General features: G+C 39.4%; 1 protein-coding gene across 4 annotated transcripts in view; it reads right to left on the reverse strand.

The window, feature by feature from the left end:
• vti1a (vesicle transport through interaction with t-SNAREs 1A) overlaps window positions 1-17,085 on the reverse strand; it is a 114,416-nt gene that overhangs the window by 66,601 nt on the left and 30,730 nt on the right. For all 4 annotated transcript variants that reach the window (XM_080872877.1, XM_080872879.1, XM_080872876.1 and 1 more), the window contains one exon: window positions 12,803-12,887. In XM_080872877.1, coding sequence (XP_080729003.1) covers window positions 12,803-12,887 — 85 coding nt within the window. The remainder of the gene's footprint in view (window positions 1-12,802; window positions 12,888-17,085) is intronic.

The raw sequence follows: 17,085 nt of genomic DNA on the forward strand, positions 1-17,085 counted from the left end.
AACACTTTTAAAAGGCGAGCACGGCTGACCGCGTAACAACATCAGGTAGACGATTAAAAGGTCTTCAGGGAATTTCAGATGAAGCATATGAAACAAATTCAATTTTATTCATCAAATGTCATAAGTGTACTATTTAAATTATTATTTCATAATATATAAACTAGTTTAATGTACTTCTTTTGTTTAGTACATTTCACTTTTAAGTTAGTTTTACTTAAGCAAAAGTGGATATTCATTTCTTTTTTTATAAAACAGATGCAACATCCAAGCGTAAGGTGTTGCAGAGGCAGGAGAAACATCAAAGACAAGAACAAACAATAGATACACTGTACTTGAATCTCATCAGCGGGGGGAAAAAAAACCAACAAAAGTGTCCACACTCACACTACAGCACGGCCCACGAAAGGTCCAATGTAAACTTTAAAACATATTGAAACAATACACAATTCGCTTGTAAAATGACCACATTCTAAACAGCTTTATATCAGAGGGATCTTTGATTTCTTTTCTGCTGTTGATATTTATGATCACTGTAAAACAAGCAGGACTGGACAGATGGACTGCAATACGGAGTAGAGACCTGAGTACAGTGTGGCCACACGTGTTCTTCCTGATGAGTTTACAGATAGGATGCACCATATCTGACATCTAGAGCAGCAAAGGAGGCATACAAAACATGCAACATGATAAAAGATAATAACTTTTTTAAAACTGTAAGAGAAGTGACCTGCATTCCTCCAAAGATCATCTTGACAGATCCACCAAAAATCTCAACTTCCTGGCAAGAAAGATGCTCAGACTACTCAAATCAATTACATCAAAGATGGAGCTCACATATCGAGACTTGTTAAGTTAACTGTAGTCACATTGCAAAGGTAGGGTGCCGGAGCCATTGCTGTCACTTGATGACGGTTGCGTCTAAATTGGGAGTGAAAGTCTCCCCAGGAGAGATGGGTGAACCTGTCACGGAAGACTGAGGGAACAGAAATGTTCAAAAAAAAAAGTCTCAGACACACACACACTAAAAGACAATATCTCCATATGCTTAAGAGCTTAATCATCATCACCATCATCTGTTCAGTCCTTTAAGTGTGTGCGTGTGCACGAGCACGTGTGTGGTTTACATGAAAGAAGGACATCTGGAAAACAATTATTCCAAGACACCCTCACTCACACACACACACACACACACACACACACACACACACACACACACACTTATTTTCCCTTTGCTCTATATTTGCATGAATTCCATACATCTGGCCTTTAAGAGGCAATAACAATTACTCATTGAGCCGGTTGTTAAAACCCAAATGCAACCGTCCACTAGTCTAAACAGCTCATTAAAATAGCACAATACCTCACTTCAAGCACACAGGAAAATTGGCAAGCAACTCTATCACTGCAATATCATATGGTTCTGAATGTCCATTCTGGATAATATAATGAATTCAGAGTAGCTTTGTGGAGAAAGTGAATGTACTGTATATTTCTTTTTGATTTTCTGGCAGTGTTTTCACTGCACTGCCTTCTTTGTCTGCTCTCTCTGCCCATACCGTCTAAAATTTAGGCAAAATTTTTTTCCAGGTTTTCTTGATTTAGTGAATTTTATAGTTGCTCGATGCATGTTTATTTATCTCACAAGACATTTGCCTTAATAATGAGCTAAGAGTTATTTTAAAAAAATGGCCTAAAGCATGAAAGATGTGACCACAAAAACCTACAAAAGAAATGTAAAACTAAAATAAAAAAAATACGATTGATAAAAACTTAAGTTTCTCCGTTTTGAGATGAACCTTGGTCTATTTTCTATAATAGCTGAAAGCTAATGGGGAATCATAGCAACAAAATGACAAGAAAATTAATAAAAAAATGTCTGGAGAAAGTACAGCCAAAAATTCAAATACAAAAATACCAGTAAGCACTTCCCTCCTGTCAGATAGTATTCACCAAACATTTTTAAAAAGTCTACATCGATGTGTCAAGTCTGTTCTGTGTAGTCATAACCACGCACATAATCACATCAAACCTAAGATGGGCCTGACCAAGGAAGGTGTCCCTTAGGCCATCTTAGCCAGTCCTTCACAACTGCGCTTTAAAAGATGGGCGACAGTACAGTACGCTGTAGTTGGCCTTGATTGATGATTGAACAACCCAAGATCATAGATGTGCTCAGGGAGGACTTGCCGGTGCAGAGCTGTGCATGCATAAGCCCTTCAGGACTACCACTACATACATCATGTGGTGAGACTGACTGATGTGAACATGGGGAATATGTAGACCACTTAAGCGAAGCTTTCTACGTGGCAGTCAACAGTCAAAGTTGACTAAAAATTATTACAGGGTGGCTTTGTTGTTATAAATCAGATTTTATCTGAGAGTGAAACAACTGAGATGCAAAGACACACACACACGCAGACTCACACGCACACACAAAAGCGCACATATTAACTTGTGCTGATATCCTTGACAGGCGAAACTACAAAAGCATAAGCCAGTGGTAAATAAATAAGTTCATGCTGTCTGCATACATTTTCTTTTTAGGAACTCTTGGGCTCACGTAGAACCGTCCAAAGGATTATGTGCGTGCATTCGTGCATACACAGAGGCCCCCTTTCAGCACCTTCTTAGAGTGAAAACAAGCAGTGCCTGCCTCCTAAAGCAGCTCAAGGGCGCGGCCTATCTACCAAATGATAGAATGCATGAGTGGAAATGTGCTTCGATTCAACCAGCCGGCCAGCGTTCACTCAGTACCTTGGTTCATTTATATGAGAGTCAAACTGTTTGTACTGTCAAGGTTAGGTTATTTAGCAGGGGAACAGGAAAAGAATAGAGACAAGTTTCAGGCAATTTAAAGTTCTGTCGACTCCTCCACCAACTGTGGTCCATAAGAAGTGAGCAGATCTGAAATGAGACCAATTAACTTCAATCCAGCTGAAGATCCTGGACAACTGTGTGAGACCTGCACATTTTATTCCCCTGAAATGCCTTCATTTAAAAAAAAAAAAAAATCCTCACCAGTAAACACAGCAGCTAATTTTCCCTGATGTGAGATCAGATTTTTTATTTTTTTAAATTTGGTCAATTTTGGTGTAAATGTCATCTCGCATATAAATTAAAAGGACAAGGTCACCATGTTGTATGTGGCTCGCTTTGCTCAAAACTGTGATGCTGAGTCTGACGTCCCTCAGCAAAATGCACATGCACGCACACACAAACACACTTTATCTGCACACACTGCACTCCTAAGGTTACCCCCCAGGACAAAAGCTTTACCAACCCACTGACTGGCAGATGGGGCAACCAGCTGACATCTCAGCCCGGCTCCGTTTCATGTTCCCTGGGTGTCTTAAACGGCCGGGCACCCTGTCTGATGGGCACAGGACAGCCAAGGAGGAAGCTCCTTTGACAGAGGAGGGGAGGTGTGATTCTTGTGGCAACCATTGAGCGAAAAAGGAACAAGGACAGACGGCGATGGCTAATATGCGCCACTCTGTTTGTACAGTATAATTGTGTGCCTTGCAGGGTGGGGACTGGATGTGTGGGGGGGGCGCCAGGAATGTTTATAGTAGATGCACATTAATAACAAGCTAATGACGGCATTTAGGTCCATATGGTTTTCTAACAAAAGATCAAAATGTTTCCTTAAGGCTAGAGCCACCACTTTACTGTCTCAAAGATCAAAATCAGTCATACTTTTTTAAGAAAGACCAAGTAATTTAAATCTAATAGCATGGGTATTGCTTATTCTATTGCACATTGTATCTATTCTAGACATGACACCACAGGGTCTTCATGTGGGCTACATAAAAAAAAACATCTGTGTGACTATATGAGAAGTGACACAGTGCAGTCATCACTGACTAACAACAAAGCACCAGCTACACCATTTAAAGCTAAAAGAAGTCAGTGTTGTCCGGATGTTTCTTTAGACTTCCTCACATGGAAAAGGTTCTTTAAAAAAAAAAAAAACTTCTAAAATTCTAATAAACATTACACAGTAACAGTCATTTTATGACCCTATAATATATGGACACTTGCTATATTAAAATATTATGACTGTTGTTATTGGTGTCATCACTGAGAGTAACAGTGTTAAACTTTTATCTATCAATTCTGTATCTGTGTGAAAGTAATATGAAAAGGACAGCAGTAATTAATATGACTATTAATAATTTATTTATTCTTAAGTCTATATATCAAACTGTGGTGTGAGACTGTTTTCAAGGGGGAAAAATAAATACACTTATATAAATGAATTGACAAAAGTCTTCCCAAAATTTGTATTAAATTTGGCAGCATTGTAAAAACAAACAAAAACATTTATAGAAAAAAAAAAAAAAGTGGGTAGTAAAGGTAAAAGTGATGGAATAAGGTAGAAGAAGATACCATAATATGTTTAAATTAAACGTATTCTACATTTAATACAATTATGCAAGGCTTATTTATATGTATTAATTAATTTAATGTATAAGTGTTTTTTAATTAGAAAATTTAGACAAAGGCCTAAAAATAATATCAATTATGCAGCAAATAAATGATAGCAAAATACTTACATTATTATACTCTACATTATCGTCTGCTTACTTTTTCAATTTCATGTCTGAAACCTAAACTACAATCTTGTATCATTATTTATTATTCTTCCTGCTCTGAAAATGTTTTTACTGGCTGGCAGTCATGCATGGCTTACACATATACATGTCAGGCTTTAAAGCTGCTAATAGGATTTTTAACCATTTGTATGTTGTCATGTGAATTCAAATGATTAAAAGGTTTAATCAATTATTAAGAAGTAATGTCTTAAATGCTGTGCGATTGTTTTAAGACCCAAACAGAATATTGCAAGGGACCCATCACAGGTGCATGGCTCAATTCGTCAGATTTTATTGTATAACTATGTGCAAAGCATAAGGGAAATGTTATGGTAATGGCACCATCTTCCCCTTAATTTTCACCCTTAAAACACTGCTGAATCTGCATCAAAAAATTGCCCATTTATGTCTGCCAGCTTGACAGAAGACTCACTGTGAAGAAACACTGCTTTGTAGTATAATGCCTCTTGCCTTTCTTTTTTAAATTATATATATATATATATATATATATATATATATATATATACACATATATATACATATATATATAAATAAAAGGAATGGTTGTCACTTTAGTGCACTGTCAATGAGAACATGTGTAAGGGAGGTTTACTGGTCTCAAAGAGAAGCAAGAGGATTTAAAAAAAAAAAAAAAACAACCCAAAAAACCTGGTAAACAAGTAAAAAACATTCAAATATTTTATGGATCTTTGTAATCTCCTTTCCATTATTTCTATTTCTTGCTTCTATACAGCAACCTATCCACTCACTCTGATAAATGTCTAATCTCTTTTCTTTTTTACCCCGTTTTCGGGTTTTAAATGTCATCAATCATCTTGTCATTCACTGCGTCATTCTCATCACTCAATTAATTTTTCTGTTAAAAGGTCCTCAGTTGACAAAATAGCACAATTCCCTCTCATTCCCACTCCTTTACTTTATTTCAGGTTTTTTTTCTCCTTTTCTGTTTTTAATATTTCAGCACCTCAGATGTAGCGGCTCTTTAAAGCACCCATGGGGGCTCCGAGTCCGCGCTTTTGTCTCCCATTTCCTTCTGAAACAGTTTTTCTTTAACCCTATGCGGCTCTTCACAGTTGTTGTCTTAGCTCTCTCCTCTCCGTCGCTCTTTCTGCTTTCTTTTTCTCCATCTCACCCCCACCACCCTCCCTCAGTTTTCTCTGTGTCAGCCAGAGGTCAATGCTACACTTTTTTCTTCTGCATGCGAGAAGGCAGGGGGTATCTTTTTAGTTATTATAACCTAAAAATAGAAAAAAAAAATGATTTAAGGTTGGGACGATGGTCTCTTTTAAGATATAGTGTCTTACCACAATCTAGCATTTGGAGGGTGTTTTGTATCTTGAGATAAGGATAAGATTATATCAATAAATGATTTGGATGGGGTTTGATCAGGAATCTAGACCAATTTACAAAGTGTCCCAAAATGACTTAATTTTCATCGTCTCAAGGACATTGTTCTTTAATGAAATTGTGTTTTCTGATTAGTAAAACGCACACAAAAAAATGCTATTTGCCGTAGTTGGGGACATTGGGGACTCATGGTTTGCTATTGAGGAATGCTAATCAAGCAGTTGGGCTGCCTGTGTTCAGTTGCAATCACTGTGGTGGTTTAATCTTTAGTTAATAAAAGATTTCAGTCAATGTTGCTTGGTCAATCTCATCTCATATCCATCATAAAGTCGCTAAATGTGTATAACGCTAGTGATTAAGTTTTAGGGCCTAGCTTAAATGCTTAAAACCAACATTTCTCTTAAAAATGTTGTCTGTCGCTCTATTTTTTTTATTTATTTATTTTTTACACTTAGCAGGAAAGCTCCAATGAGCTCTCTAGTCAGATCATTACTTCCAAGAGTCTCATTATGTTGAGAGCCTTGTTGAAGCTAATAACTGACTAAAGGTCTAATTATTAGATTTTCTCATAATTTTATTAATGCTAGCTCACACTCTGTGGAGACCTAATGGAGGAACACAAGGAGGCGAGGAGCAGCTGTAGTAGCTGGTGGACGGTAAGCTTAACGGAACAATCTTTGTTCGTTCAAGAATTCTTGATCTATTTTTGGAGAAGGTTCATTTAACTTTGCAAAAACATGTCACTTATTTCCATTTTTGTAGTCCCACAAAAGCTCGAACAAATTTTTGGATGTTTGCAGTAACACCTGTCGATACACAGGGAAACAGAGACTTGCCCACGCACGTTCAGGAAAACAGGCGCGCGCACACAAACACATACTTGAGTCTGTTGGTTCAGCTCTTCCATTGAGGGTCCGTATGCTAGCTGGCCATTGTGAACGTAAGGCCTTTTGTCTGGGCAGCCTGAAACTGGTGATTGCACCTTAGCTACCGCAGTTCAAGCGTAAACAGTGTTTTCATGCCCTACGATATATATACACTGTTGCCAGTGGACCCCTAAATCCCTGGAACAGCTGAGTCCTAGGGTGTCAAAGATAATGGCGATTTATTGCAGTGCTAGGCTTTCTCATTGCCCCTCCCGCCCCCCATTTCCAATCGTCCCTCCACCCCTCCTCCTCCCTCAAACAGATTAAAATTAAGCCGTAAACATGTGAGGATGGAATTAACACATTTAGTGAGTCTCCTCTTCCCACATCCCATTTTCGCTCCAGAGCGGCTGATCCCCACTGCCAAACGTGGGTGCAATTTTAATGACTCGCGACGTTTTTGAAGTCCACATAAAAAAGCGTCGCTCGCCGTTTGTGGCGGCGCTAGATATGACTGGGCCACGGCCGGCCATGATTGGGGGGGACACACGCCGCCGATTCGGACTCCAGGCTCTTCGATAGGATCGGTGTCATTTTCCTCTCCACGATAAGACGCCTTGCTGACAAGGTCCGATTAGGAGAGAAAAAATCATTATTGCTACGCCTTTCATCCACCGGGGGTTTACCGATAAACAGCTCACCCACGGCTAGATTTTCTGAGAGCAAGATGTTATGCGTTGAAGCATATATATTTAGGAAATATGGTTTCAAGTTAAAATTTTGGCAGTGTTTTTTTAATGACTGTTTTCTTTTTAAATAGCTATAGAAAAACGTTTTCCGCTTTAAAGCACATTTCTTTAAAAAGACCTCCTTTCTCTTTAGCTGAAAATTCAAGCTGTGAAATATTTAAGTCCTGGCTCTCGGCTTTATTAATCAAACAATTATCAAATAACGTCATATTCTTTTTGAACACAATACAACATGCCGATTGTATCGGCCTACAAAAAAAGTGATCTACTATGCTATACCTCAAGGAAATCCACTTTAGCAAAGTGTCCTTTTAAAAAGAGAAATGAAAAAGAGATGCTTAAAATATTAAAACTACATTGCAGAACAGAGAGAATAAACTAAAATAAGAAGTAAGAAAAGATTCAGCAACATGCTAATAAGAAAAAGATTTACATTGCATTTAATGTGTGTATATACTATGCTTTTTAAAAAATATATATATAAAAATCATTAAAGTACTTACTAATACAAAAAAAATCAAGTATAAAATTGGGTTGCATTTGCAAAACAAACAAACCAAATTTTCAAACTAATCTCTTTAAATGTATTAAAATTGTAGAATAATTGTCAATTTCCAAAAATACTAATTCCACTTAAATACTGATTAATTACCTATTTATTTGTAGGATTTTTATTTGTGTAAATCAGTAAAAATGTAATAAAATATTCTACATTAACAGCATGTTTTGAATGTTAAAGAATTGAATAAAATGTATTGAGGGAGAACAACAGCCTCTGTTTAATATAAAAGTTGGTGTTCATAAACGTAACCGGCTAAGTCATTTGTTAAGTGTTTGCTTATGGATTTGAGGCGACGCTTTGGTGGCCCAGCACCAAAAGAATCATCGAGTCTGATCTTTACAGGGAACAGGGAGAAATAAAGCGAGCGGGAGAGACACAGAGAAAGAGACAAAGATGGAGAGGGAGAGATAGAGAGTCGGGACAAATGTGTGTTGTGTTACTGGGCCACTCCAGCACCCATGGACTCTCAGCAAGACTCAAAGCCACACTCTGCTTCAAACGAGAGCCATGAAGAATTTTTTTTTTAATGTTTACAAAAACATATTTATTTATTTCTCGTCACTCCGTCATTTATCTATTTATTTCTCGCTGTCCCAGCACCCCTTGCTCTGCCACTGGAATCCTGTTCGATGACGCCGACGTGCTCACCCTCCCCTCTTTTGCCCCCCCACCCCTCTTTTAATACCACTGCAGTTGAAAATCAAACTGCTCTAAAACAAATTGATGTACTCTTTAATATAGTCGTCACATCATCACAGGGTCCTCACACGTCTGCCTTGGTGACAACTGCAGGGCTGCTTAGCTTAGCCCAGCGATGGCTGCCACTTTGTTGGTCGCTTCAATGATTTATCACAAAAAAGAGAGGGAGAGTGTGAGAGTGGGAAGCGAGACAAAAAGGGAGAGAAAGAAAGAAAAATCCCCTGGATCATGATTGAGTCACTGGCACCTTTGATTGACAAGGTCTAATCAGCTTATCTCCATCCTAATAAAGTTGATAGCCTGCAGTGCTGCTCTCTACCTGGCATGGCGTGAACTTTGGGCTAGGCTGGGGCCCCTGGGGGCCGTACCCCAACCCTCTCTGCTTATCTAAACGGGGCTGAAATCAATCCCTAATGAGCTGTTTTCATTTGCAGGATTGATTACAGGCTCCTAACACCAAGAACACTCACCTAAGAAGAAGTGTCTCAGCCTCTTGCTGGCCACCTTTAAAATGCAGAGCAGCAATGCTTTTGTCTGTGCTCGTCTTTGTTTCAGCGGCTCATTTTGTTGGCATTGCTAAAGTATTTGTGAAAAGCATAAGGGGGGATGAATTTTCAAAGTAAGTTTCCTTAATATTTAATGCATGATTTACTGAACTGGACACTTTAAATACTGCCTCTGGTTTGTTTTTACAGTAAACTTGTATTTATTATAAAATTACCTTTAGAATTACGCTAGATCGCTCGCCTTAGTGGTCCTTTGCAACACACAAACATGCTAACAAAATGAATTCTGCTATGACAAGGCTACATTTCAACCTTAAACTATTTACATCCTCACAAAAGTGCAATAAAGCGCCATCAAATAATTTTAATTGCTGAGATAACACTAATTAATATTTCAGTTTTTAAATTAAGAGTTAAAATTTTACTATGTAAAGCAGAATGTATTTTTAAATATACATATATATATGTTTTATAGAGTCATATCTTTTCAGAAACTGCTAATCAGTCTCTAACCTTTAATGAATAGAAAGGTAAGGCAACAAATCATTGCAACATGGATATGTTGCACAACATGCTATTTTCATTCTTAAACAAGCATCATGAATCATTCAAAATATCTTCAGCTTTGGCGGGAAGGACTAAAATCCAGCATGTCTTTGATTTAACAACATCTCCAAAATTTGACAAGCCTCCACGTTTGGGCATTTCAAATGCCCCTGACTCAAATGTCTTTAAATTGGCTAACTGCATGCCCTCCCTTTTTATTTACTGCCCTCTTTAACTGGGCTAGCCTCCATGTCTGCATGTCTCTATGCCTGGGCTTTCAAGTCAGTGCTCTTCACTAATGAAGTTCTATACTTTATTTATGAGACAAACAGAGAACCCTGTTTCTTGAGGGTGCGTGTGGTAAATAGCTCTGCATGCCCAAAGAGTCTCCTCTATATCCCTCTGAGGGCTCTCACTGCTTTTGGCAAGCCTTTGTTTCACAAAATACACTAGAGACACTGAGAATAGAAGAAGAAAAAACTAAAATATCTATGATAAAATGATACTGTGTCAAGATTCATCTTTTCTTAGAACTAAGAGTCTTCTTTTTTCTCCTTAAATGTGACCTAGAAGCATCCTGTTTTTTTTGTTCCTGGTCATTAAGAGAGATATTGTCGGCGGTGAAGAGAAAAGGGGGCAAAGAGTTTCTACGCCATTTCTTTGTTCAGGATCTATCTCTTTGAAATATAATGTCTTTTAGTTCCACTTCCCCCATTGGTCAATTGTAGTTCTTAAGGGCTACTGTGTCATTGTGGATGGAGAATGCAACTTTGAATTACTGCAAAATAACGATGCTAAACTGCTCTTGGTAAAAAACTAGGGCTTAGATGTCTAAGAAGAGTTGAGATGTGTGGCAAGAGTAGCATTTACAGTATGACTAGAGAATGTCTGATTGGAGAAACACTTAATGCTCTAATTATTCTTGTTAAATATCCATGGATGCCGCACCTGCATTTGAAAACACAAAGCTTATTCCACAACAACTGCCAATGGCATTTCATAACGCTCATGAATAAAGCCTAGTACTTGCAGGACTTGGATATTTATTTTGTTTTGTACTTGATGATGTGAAAAAAGAACAAACAACAATAAACGAAATCTTTGGTGGGCTGTAAAAGTAACCAAGTTCAACACAAATCCAGTTTCCTTAGTGTACTGTGTGACTCACTAATCTGGCAGGAGTATGGACTAAATAGTGCAAGATAATATGAAGATGTCTGGGAAGCGTTGTAATGCATCACAGTAGGACAACAAGAGAAAATATATCATTTGAAACGGGCGAACAATCCAAAAGAAAAAAGAAATAAAAGAACTTTGGATCAGATGGTGAACTCTGTCAAACTGTATTAACCGAGTAGATAAATCTGGCTTCCTAATGTTCATGCCAACACTTTTTATTAAATTTGAGAGCTTGGCAGATTAGTCTGGTAGAGAGCTGCGTATGCCGAGTGGATCTACGTTCCTTATTTAGATGTATTCTCTAGCTGACCTGGAGACATCGCCATTTCAGGTTGTGCATCTGAGCGGAGGGCTGGTATCGACAGCAGAGTAAAGGAAGAGGTCATGGATTAAAGACATGGGGCGAAGCTTCCCCACCAAACCACAAACATACCCCACAGCTGGTGTGGACCGAGCCACGTGTGTGGGACCGAGGCAGGATAAACGGGCATTGTTCTTAGCTAGCTGCACGCACAGTGGATGAGACAGCCACTGGTGACACAGGGTCAAGGGGCATGTGGCTGACTACAGCGGAAGAAACCGCTGGACACAGGAGGTGCTCAACACTGCTAAGTCACCATACACTTCTTCACCAACAACCAAGCTGTGAGGCAAAACATCAAAACGAGTCACTGTGAAAGCTGCGGCAGGGCGGAACAAAAATCCGCCGGCTGTTGCAGAATTCGACACCATCGAGAAACTCTAATAACGTCAGAATCATCTCGGAAATTTGAATCAACATTTTTAGGCAGAGAATGCAGATTGTATTTAGGAATTTGTGAATGCAAGTTACAGGGAACATCAAAAGCCAGTGGTCTCCGTGCAAACCTGCCTTGACTTGAATTATTAAATCTGTCGATGTCGCGCACACCAGCCGCCCTGCGATTATAGTGTAAATTGACAAACTTTTTCAAAACTACAACGGAAGCCACAGAAAGCTGGTTGATACTTCAAGAATGAGCTTTGATATATCTCTGAGGAATACACTGCGCCTCAATAATGTGGTGACTGTCAGGAAGGAAGACAGGGAGGGGGGGGGAAAAGAAATATGCTAACTGGTTAAATCTATTTAAGATCCCAATGAGATTTTTTCCTATTTTAAGATTAAAACCATCCTTGATAATGAGGGAAAAAAAAGGTTTGTGTGTTTTTAAGAGGATTTATTTAGAAAGTGATGTTTTTATTTTCTTTCTTGTACGCTCCTGAATTAAGAACTTCAGGAGGAATGCTGACATTGTTTATTTTCATAGACCCCCTATCTGTTTGTGGAGGAAAAAAAAAAAAAAAAAAAAAAGCACAGCACCACCCACCAAATGCACATGCATACATAACACACACACACACACAAACACATACACACTGAGCCATAGTGATGCTTGAATTTTCTTCAGGAGCAGAGCAAGGAGAAGCAGCGCCCGATCTGTCGCCTGTACACTTCTCTCACTCCCTCCCTGGCTCACCTTTGATGTGCTCCCGAAAATGTCATCAGGCGTCAAGGAAAGAGGTTTTTTTTCCCCACCGACTCCCCTCCTTCCACCCTCCAAAAACACACGCGCACACACACACACACACATCCACCCACCTCGCATATGAGCAAGACAATTTGCTGTCGCTCACTCATCCTCAGCACTATCTTGAACCCCCCCACCCAACACCGCCCCACTCCTTTTCCAATTCATAACAGAATACGTACCAGTTTCTACCGCTATCTGGTAGCCGGCCTCCAGTCTCCGTGATGACCTTTCCAGCTTCTCTGTGTTGTCCAACAGATGTGCTCTCTGCAATAAATAGAAAAAAAAAAGAACTCAAGCTGGAGAAACAAACACAAAATAAAAATTGATTGAGAGGGCTGGGACCCATTTCAAAGAAACACATCAACCCTGTCACCTAAGCAGACAGACCACATCCACAGCGACAACATAATACAACCATATTGGCAATAACCTTCATGGATGACAATGTGTTGTGTCCTGATGGAATATCAAGCAAATGCATGTAAAAAAGGCTGCTGCCTCATCTTGGACATAAAAAGCGGCACTACTTGGAGCTTTGCTGCCTCCTCATATTGTTTCACAACCCAGGACAGTTAATTTGTTTTAGCTCCTTGCCTTAAGATGAAATACAAATTTATTTAAAGAGCTGTCCAGGTAAAACAAAACCGGGTCCAGCTAATGTTTTCCAACTGGAGGAACCTCTAGTCACAACCTCTAGCATAGCAAGAAAAGATGGGTTTCATAAATTATTAAGACTGCAATGTGATTTTTTATTTTCCAAAGAGGGTGTTTGTGAGTATCAAGGTCTAAGCTAAGGCTGTAAATATCACGTGTATACGAGTACAAACTACTGATAGCAGTTCCTAGGATACCAAGCAAACCAATGATGTTGGCCTCTTCTCTTCCTAAACAGCTCCTATATAACAAGCAAGACAAGAAAAGAGCTCATCCGTTGACTGGACGTCCACTACGGGCTCTCACTTTCTTTGGTGGAGTTAAAATAGTGGTAGTTTTAAAATGCCGAAATTTACAGTTTTTTTAGACTCTTATTCAAAGCTTTCTCTGAAAGGCTGAAACAGTTAATTAAACTTAGATAAAGTTAGTTAAAAAGTCTGTAACTGGTGACTGTTGTGAGCTGCCTTTTAAAACCTGTTGTAGTGGCCTTACAAACTGAATTGCCAAGCTCTAAAAATTATTAACCTTATCGATTTGTTTACATACAAAATGTCTGCTGAGTCCAAAGTGACCAGCCACCTATAACATATAAAGATGCACTTACATACATACTAAAAACAACCCCTCATCATCCACTGAACTGAGACACTTCATGTGCAAAACCAACATAAGACCGAGCTTTCATTAAACCCACACTGCAATCAAACAGCATAAACATGGAAGACTTAAATGTTTACTTGAATGCTGTTGGTTGTGACGGCTTTTCTAATGCGCAACCTTAAGAAACTGATCAGATTTAACACATCTGACACAGGAAAACAACCCAATGAATGACAGCCGCCCATCTGACAAGGGTTTCACGCCCATCACATGAGTGAAGGGGACAGGGAAAGAAGTGAAATCTCTAGTTTTGGTTTGGCTGTCAAAATGTGTACCAGCTAATCACTCAGAGGAAATGAAAAATGTGGAGGGGAAGAAAAAAAAAAAGTCAACGACACACTTTTCAAACTTTGACAACAAGAGGGATGGGAAAAGAGCAGGGAGGAGAAAACTCCCTCTGAACTCTTCTTTCCCTCGTTTCCTTTTTCTTTGTGCCGCTGACAGATGTCATTTAAAATTGCAGAGATACTTTTTAATAGTTAAAGGGAGGGCAGGGGAGGGATGGCGCGATAGGAGAACGGGTTGGGTGGTTGAGTGATAAAATGGTCTTGCGGTAGGAAACTGATAAGTAGACGGCGAGCGGCGCTGGATGCAAGGTGTGGTGTGGTTTTGGTAAAGGTTGTGGTAGAAGGGGTTTGGAGGTGGCGTGGAAGTGGTAGTGGCACCAACAGATATGGTGTCAGTATACATGTGGGAGAAAACGGATACCAAGCTTGGGCTATAATGAGCCCCTATGGATCAGCTGCGATGCAGGGGACGCACTGACATGGAACGCTTAAGCTAATACACCTAGACCACGGCTGCAGTGCCTGTGTGTGCCTGGGAGCATGAGGCAGCCAGGGATACTGACAGAGTAGCGCACTCCCTGGGTTCTTCAAAGAGCTCAAGTGATTAGTATGTTATCATTACCATTCGAAACGTGATTTTCCTATTCCCTCTCGGCAAAGGTGACACGTCTCGGGGAGACGGCCGGCAGACTCGCTGCGATGGAAAGCCACTTCAAAGCTTTATCCTCCTGAATTTCTCTCTCTCTCTGTGTCTCTTCTCTCCCTCGTTCTGTCTTCTTTTAGGCCCGGGGGGAGGGTTGGGTGTGTGAGGTGGAGGCGAGGGGAGGGGGGGGGGGCCACTGGGGGGGTTGGTAGTGGTGGCAGTGGTAGTATACGTGTGTGTGTGTGTGTGTGATCATTAGAATAATGCATCCTGAGTTTCACAGTGACAGAACCTGAAGGAAAGTGTTAAAGTTCAGCCACTAAGAATCCAGTAATGGCAGACTATGATAGCCCTAATAATGGAACAATCCAGCCACGGACACAAGATGATACCAGGGAAAATAATGAAAAGGAACATGTACAAATTAAACTAAAGATCGTTCACTGCATTGCCACAGTCAGTCAACACAGATAAAGAGATTATACATAAAGAGATACAAATTACAATGCAGTATCTCTCACAGTCATGCAATATTGCTCCAATGTTGCAGGACCAAAAATAGTGAAATTGTTCAGGTTTTCAACCATTTGTTTTTATTCTGCAGCAAGCAAGCAATCCTTGTCAGCAATTTTTACTGAGAGAAATGCAAAGTTGCTGCTGGTGTGCTACACTGTCCCAATTCAAGACTTGACCCTTGCGGTTCTCATATAACCACTGTAAAAACCTTCAGAACAAGGCAAAGACATGCACAGAGCACAAATCATACCTGATCCTCTCATGGAGCCTTCTAGCAAAAGATTAAAATATAATATATGATAAATATTGTGCATCTGAGAGTGCACCAGTGCGCCCCGCCGCCACCACCACCACCACCACCACCATTCCTACCTATGTATGTATGCCTTTTCATCTGACACCTACATTTTTGAACAAAGATCTTCTTAGGAACCACAAAAATGGTGTTTTTCTGTTGTGCTTTTTTGCGTCAAGAAACACTCTTCAGTTGTAAGTTATTAACAGGGAGCCCCAGAACAATGCAGCTGTAGCTCAAAAGAAATCTCTCCCCTCTTCTTTCCTTCTCCTGCCTTCTTTCAATATCAAACACAGGCGGTTACTATCACCATTTTCCAAAGTTCAGATGATTTCCTTATTATTTCAATAAGGGTGGGGGAGAGTCAAAGTGAATAATGATGACAGCTGTGATTCAGACTGACTGTGTGATCTTCTCTGCCGTTTGTTTGGGACTTGTAAGACGAGGAATTACAAGTGTCAAACAGCTGTGAATATGGGTGCTAAATATTTAAACATGTTTTTCAGCTGAAGAAAAAAGTGCAGTTTTTTAAAAGCAAGGCTTAAGTGTGTATAAGCTGCGCCAGCCTTTGATTCAAATGCAGGAAGAGCAAAAGGGTAAAAGACTGCAATGGCGACGAGGGCAAAGATTCAAGCCCGATTACACAGACTGGACCATTCCAAATAGGGTAGACAGGTGAGGTAACTCAAGATGTCTTCTGACCCTCGGGCTAAGAGGAAATGCTGAAAAAAGTCGGTAGAAGAAGGGGAAACAAAAGTAAAGCTAAATAAAAGGAAAAAAAGCACAATAACATGGCATCTGGGCCAAGCTGGCACTTTAAATTATGGATAGGTGTGAATGGAGATGCTTTGATAGGAACTGAATTACTCTGTGTCTTCAGAATCCCTCTTGAATAAAGTCTCACTCGAAGGCACATTTAAAAACATACTGTAACTATAGCTACAAAGACGAGTTCAGGGCAGGACAACAATATAATGTAACCTACAATAACTAAAGAACCTGCCTCTTTGAGCGCTAAATACAATTTATATAGACTTAAGAATACATGCACAATATAAAGCTAAATATGTGTATAATATCTTTTTATCAACAATGAGACAATGACTACATTCAAATTAAGGTAAGCTGATGTTGAACCTACCATTAGTAGCATTACTGGGCAGTCCAAGAAAAAACAAACTCTAAAGGCTAGACATGTAATTAAACAGTTATAAGACATTTCAATTTAACCTGAAGTATCGATACTCCAGTAAATAAGACGATATACACAACAATAACATGATTCAAGCACAGTGATAGATGTTTGAGACACCCCAGTAGAACTTTACATATCAAATGAATCAAATAAAAAAGAAAACTAAAGCAAATCTATAAGAATTATACTCAGAATTATACTTATTTACAGGA

The sequence above is a fragment of the Rhamphochromis sp. 'chilingali' genome (genome assembly GCF_963969265.1).
Source record: "Rhamphochromis sp. 'chilingali' genome assembly, chromosome: 22".
NCBI lineage: Eukaryota > Metazoa > Chordata > Actinopteri > Cichliformes > Cichlidae > Rhamphochromis > Rhamphochromis sp. 'chilingali'.